The sequence below is a fragment of the Terrapene carolina genome, unplaced genomic scaffold (assembly GCF_002925995.2).
Source record: "Terrapene carolina triunguis isolate 2854851 unplaced genomic scaffold, T_m_triunguis-2.0 Scaffold45031, whole genome shotgun sequence".
NCBI classification, from domain to species: Eukaryota; Metazoa; Chordata; order Testudines; family Emydidae; genus Terrapene; species Terrapene triunguis.
This window is the reverse complement of record NW_020709382.1, coordinates 1-6,193: the sequence shown is the minus strand read 5'-3', so window position 1 is coordinate 6,193 and position 6,193 is coordinate 1. Positions and strand designations below refer to the sequence as shown.

Genomic DNA, 6,193 nt, shown 5'->3' with positions numbered 1-6,193 from the left:
GGGGGGGAATTTTTCCTGGGCAGATTTTCAAGCACCCTCAGGAGGGGCAGAGTTTTCAACCTCCCTCCACTACCACCTCCAGGCTCCCCCTGTGATGTCTATGGGCGGGTTTTCAAAAGAGTTTGGTGCTCAACTTGCTTTTGAAAATGTGGTCACTTATTCTGGTACCTCAATGAGAGCTGAGCCCATCTGAAAATTGCGGCCTCTAGGGGGTATCTTCAGAAACACTTAGCATCCAGCTACCACAGCTTAGGCCAGTGGAAAAGACACTCCTGACTCTCTCTGGGCCTTGGTTTCCCATCTGTAAAATGGGGATCATACGCCTTCCTTTCTCCCACCCTTTGTTTGTCTTCTTTATTTAGGCTGCAAGCTGTTTTTGGCTGAGACCATCCCTTCTTATGTGTCTGCACAGTGCTCAGTGCAATGGGACCCTGGTCTCCACTGGATTCTAGAGGTGCTCCTGTTCTACAAAGAATAATCGCTCCTGCAATAACACATTCATGTATCTATGATGTACCCCCAATGCAGAACATGAAGGAGCTACCCTACCCTACCTTTCCCTAATGGCTTTCATCTGCGGCATTAGTTAAGCCTCACAAGCCCCCTGTGCCGCAGGGAAGCATTGAACCCCATTCTACAGAGAAACTGAGGCAGAGAGAGAGGCGCTAAATTTAAGGTCACACAGAGTATCAGTGGCAGAGCAGGGACTGGAACCCAGGCTCCTGACAGCCTCTCACTAACCATTAGACGAGATGGCCTCTCACGGGACAAATCCTTCAGTGCCCAGGGCTATAGAAGGACAAGGGATTGTCCTGTTGCTAATTGGGCTGGGAAAGCCCTTGGGTCTGGTCCTGAGCTAACACAATGTTCCCAGCCAAACCACCTAAAACTCCCCTGGTTCTGGCTTCTGTTGCAAACTTGGAGCTCTGGAAAGGGTCGCCAAAGCCCAGGGATCATACGGGGAAATCTGGGGTGGTTTTACGGCTTCCCGTGCAACCCACGTGATGGCTTCGCAAGTTGCGCTTTGAAGAACCAGCACCTGAAACGTCGAGGGGCGGGACACCAACCTGGCAGCACTGCTGTTCCCACCCCACCTCCCTGCTCAGATCTGGCCTTTGGCTGAGGAGTCAAACCCAGCCTGTGGACTGTAAGGGCAGGAGAGGAACCTCCATACATCCTATTCCTCAGCACGTCGGACAGCCTAAATTGTCAACGTTGAGGCTCAGTGGCCTTTGGTGCCCCCTTGTGGGTTTGGTATAGAATCATTGAACCGTCAGGCTGGAAGGGACCGTGAGACGTTATCACCCCCAGCCCCCTGTGCTGAGGCAGGACCAAGTCAGGGCCGGCTCCAGGCACCAGGCAACCAAGCTGGTGCTTGGGGCGGCACCTGGAGGGGGGCGGCACGGTGCTCCGGCTGCCGGGGAGAGCGGGGCCACAGCCGGGCTCGCCGCCCTGCCCCCGGCGCTCTGGCCGCCGGGGGGAGAGCCGAGCCCCAGCTGGGGCTCGCCGCCCTGCCCCCAGCGCTCTGGCCACTGGGGGGGGGAGAGCCGAGCCCCCGCCGGGGCTCGCCACCCTCCTCCCAGGGCTCCGGCCGCCCTCCCCTCCGGCGCCCTCCCCCCGGCCGCCGGGGGGAGAGCGGAGCCCCCGCCGGGGCTCGCCGCCCTCGCCCCGGGGCTCCAGCCGGAGGCTTTTTTGCCTGGGGCGGCAAAAAAGCCAGAGCTGGCCCTGGACCAAGTAAACCTAGACCATCCCTGACAGGGGTTTGTCCAACCTGTTCTTAATCACCTCCCATGATGGGGATTCCACAACCTCCCTGTTCCTGAGCTTAACTACCCTTAGCGTTAGAAAGCTTTGCTTACGATCTAACCTAAATCTCCCTTGCTGCAGAATCAGATTAAGCCCATTACGTCTTGTCCTACCTTCAGACATGGAGAATAATTGATCACCGGCCTTCCTACAACTTTTAACATCGGAAGACTGTTAGCAGCTGCCCCCTCAGTCGTCTTTTCTCAAGACTAAACGTGCCCAGGTTTTTTTTAACCTTTTCTTATAGGTCGGGGTTTCTAAACTTTTGTTGCTGTCCTCTGGACATTCTCCAATTTGTCCACATCGTTCTTAAACTGCGGTGTCCAGAACGGGACAACTTCCTCTTGTGTCTTATATGCAGCCCTTTTCATAACCACATCACGTTGTTGACTCATCTGCTCTTTGTGATCCACTGTAACCCCCAGAGCCTGTTCAGCATTAGGACCACCTAGACAGTTATTTCCCATTTGGTAATTGTGCATTCGATTTTTTCCCCCCTTCTCAAATGAAGCACTTTTTACTTGGCTTTATTGGGTTTCAGCGGGTTGATTTCAGACCAGTTCTCTAAGAGCGCGTCTACACTTGAAATGCTATCGCTGTGCTGCTGTAGCGCTTCAGTGTAGACACTACTTATGTGGATGAGAGAGGATCTCCCATCAGTGTAGGTAATCCACCTCCCCCAAGAGATGGTAGCTAGGTGGGTGGAAGAATTCTTCCACCAACCTAGGGCTGTCTACACTGCGGGTTAGGCTGGCATAGCTACTTCACTCGGAGCTGTGCGTTTTTCACACCTCTGAGCGACGTAGTTAAGCCAACGTAATTTTCTAATGTAGGCCAGGCTTAATATAGCCCCTCTGGAAGCTCCCTAAACCCTCTTCTGGTTCAAAAGCTCTGTGGTGTGGCGGTTCTGGGGCCCGGGCACCTGGAAGGCTGGTGGCCCCCCAGCTGCATAGCCACACTCAGTCTGCTCTTTCAGAGGACAAAGGACACTGACCCCAGTCCCAATTATTGCAGGTGACCCCTACCTATAATCCCGTTCAAAAACATATCAAGCTCCACTTTTAAACTAGTCAGGTTGTTTGCCCCCACTACCCTACTGGGAGGCTATGCCAGAGCCTCCCTCCTCTGATGGTTGGAAATCTTCTTCACACACACACAGCTGGGCAGGAGTAGAGCTCAGATTCTCTTTTTCCAACAGACATTCCTCCTCCCCCGCTTGCAGTAAAGGAGAGAATCTCCACTTAGCCCTTAGCAGTCTAGGGCACATGACTTGCAGTTGGGCAGTTCCGATCCCACCCAGTAGGGGGCTGGTGCTGGGGGATCTGGGCCCCAGAAGCGAGAGGGGAAGGTCTGGTTACGGTTGGTGGTTTGATGCTCCGAGTTCTTTTCTGTGCCACGGTAAGTGGTGTCATTTTGAATCGTGGGCAAATCCAGCGGGTGAAAAGCGTGTGGGCGTCAAGGCTGCCCATGTTTGTGTGACAGGGTGTCTCGGGAACTGCTCTGGACCTGGATCAGGGCTGTGAGAGCGGAACTCTCAGCTTCACTTCAAAAGGAGCTGTGAGGAGGGAGCCCTGTAATGCAAACGAAGGGGCCCTCAATAATCATACAGACAGGCTCTGTCTGGCTGGTGCGCCACTGCCCTCTACAGGGTAGAATCAGAACTGCCTACCTGTGTTTCATAGGCTCTACACTGCTACAGCTGAGGGAGATTTTCTGTTCGCTCAGGTGGAGGGCTGTCTTTTGCAGGAGGGGGCTTTGGAGTTTGATCGGTGGGGTCACTGGTATGTTCTCAGTGGTTGGGGCACACAGTGTAGTCACAGCCGTGCACTCAAGGCACGGCAATGAACTTCTACCACATCATACAGCGATGAAACCATTCAACGCTTGTCCATTTTCTTAACCGGAAAAATAACAAAACAGCAACCACTCTGCTAAGCCCGAGTGTGGGTCTGTTTCAATGCCCTGGGTGGCTCTCACCCATTTCCTAGCGGCCAGGCACAAAGACCCCCATCACTGTTGGCCTCTTTGGTGGTATTATCGGCAGAGTAGCCAGTGAGTGATAATAACAGTTACCTCCTTTTGCCATAGACCCCAAAGCACTTTACAAAGGCCAGTCCCATTATCCCCATTTAACAGAAGGGGAAAGTAAGGCACCAAGAGGGAAAGCAACTTGTCTAAACTCAGCTAGCAGCAGAGTCAGGAATAGAATCCAGATCTCCTGAGTCCCAATCTGCTGCCCTATCCACTAGGTCACACTACCAATGGATCATTGAAACTGAGCTCCCCACTTACACGAGAGTCGGGAGGGTCCCTCCACGTCATGACTGAAGCAGGCAGGCTGTGTGTGTGGGAGGTTTGCCCTGGATTTGGCACCCTTTCTCAGTCACACTTTCTATTAGGGTTCCATGTATAAAGGACTATGAAACGATCAATGGCTGTTACAAGCATGTGCCAGTCATGCGTATTCTAGACAGTTATAAGCCCATCTGCAGAAGGTGTTAAAGATGGTTCTAAACTGTGCTTGTCAGTAACCTATTGGACTCTATAACAATCTATAACAGTTGATTAACCCTTTATGAAAGCTGCTATTAACCCTCCATTAACTATTTATCAAGGTACTCTTCCTATAAAGCGTGACTTATTCCTCCAGCAAATGCCCATGAGAAAGTGACCAATAAATAAATAAAGCGGTTTCCTTTCTCCCCCTCTCAGTGCAGAGAGGTCACCGCTTGGATGGATCAAGCTCCACAACACGCGATACCCACAGCAGGCACAATGACACCAGCTGGATTGTTGGGCTATGGCTGGCTGAGTTGACCCTGACGGCTTTATAATACCCATTGTATGGCTGGTGCATGAGAAGTGATCTTCTGCTGCTTTATACACCCTGCACCCCTTACAAACCCAGATTATCATGTCATGGTTTAGATTCCCCCTCTTTAAAATGGGGACCTCTCACAGGGATGTTGGGAGACTAAATTCATTAAAAGGGTCAAGTCTTGAGTTTTTGACTCAGGCAAACTACAATTGACTTCCACTTAGGCTAAGAATTAGTAACTGGTGATCTGTTGATCTAGAGTCACCATCAAGCCAGCTGTAGAAGCAGAAAAGCCGGGCTATTGCTACATCCATGTTCCATCCGCCCGTGTTCCCATTTACCAATGAACCAGCAGAGATTAGCCCAGCCCTCACTGCTGAGAAATGATTTCAGCTGAACTAGGCAGCGGTGATGCCTTCACTCACAAAGGAAACCCTCCTGCACAACAGGAAGCCTTCACTATCATGCCCACACAACTGTGAGCATTTCAAAACATCTCATGTTTACTCTCTTGCAGAATCCCGGGCTGCTGGACGGAGGTGCCAGCTCTGACCTCTGCTCCATTGGCTGGACGCGGGGCCGGCTCCTGTCCTGTCTTTGTGCTTTCTCTAGCTCTGGGCTTTGCTCTTCCTCAGGGCTTGCCGGTTCCTCAGAAGATGCCTGCTCCAGGGCTAAGCCATTCAGTAGATCCCTCTCTCCCTCTCTCTTAACTGACATCCCCGAGGCCAGGGTTAGCCTGCTGTACAGCGTGGACTCCTGTCTGCAGCTGGCAGCCAGGCAGAACATCAACCTCATCCTGCAGCACTACAATTACACGGGGAAGCTGGGCAGACGGCGGCCCCAGGAGGACAGGATGGGCCTCCTCAAGGTGGCCTTCATCGCCATTAGCTGCCTCATTGTGGTGGAGAACCTGCTGGTGCTGATAGCCATCGTGAGGAGCCTGCGTGCCCGCCGGTGGGTCTACTCCTGCATCGCCAATATCATGGTGAGCAACCTGCTGGCCGGGGTGGGCTATATCTGCAACATCTGCCTGTCGGGCAGCCGGACCTTCCAGCTGACGCCTGAGCTGTGGTTCCTCCGGGAGGGCGTCCTCTTCATCGCCCTGGCCGCCTCCACCTTCAGCCTGCTGGTGACGGCCATTGAGCGCTACAGCACCATGGTGAGGCCCATTGCTGAGAACGAGGCCAGCAAGACCTTACGCCTGCGCAGTCTCATCGTCTCCTGCTGGGCCTTGGCCATCCTCATTGGGATGCTGCCCCTGCTGGGCTGGAACTGCCTGTGTGACTTCCCCAGCTGCTCCACCCTCCTGCCCCTCTACTCCAAGAACTATGTCCTCTTCTGCGTGGTCATGTTCAGTATGATCCTGCTGGGCATCATCGGCCTCTACGCCTCTATCTACCACCTGGTTCGGGCCAGCTCCCAGCAGGCCGTCACCCGCCACAGCCGCAATAGGTCCCTGCGGCTGCTCAAGACCGTCCTGATGATCCTGGGGGCCTTCATTCTCTGCTGGAGCCCGCTCTTCGCCTTGCTGCTCCTCGACGTCTTCTGCGAGTCCCAGACCTGCAAGCC

At 53.6% G+C, this 6,193-nt stretch overlaps 1 protein-coding gene across 1 annotated transcript; it reads left to right on the top strand.

The window, feature by feature from the left end:
- Positions 1–5,280: 5,280 nt before the first annotated feature.
- Positions 5,281–6,186, top strand: LOC113405604 (sphingosine 1-phosphate receptor 4-like; the record flags this gene model as incomplete). The annotated part of the gene is given in 2 exon segments (XM_026646823.1): positions 5,281–5,323; positions 5,326–6,186. Coding segments are annotated over 2 exon segments (904 nt in total), but the record flags the coding sequence as incomplete, so codon positions are not given.
- Between the last annotated feature and the right edge of the window lie 7 nt (positions 6,187–6,193).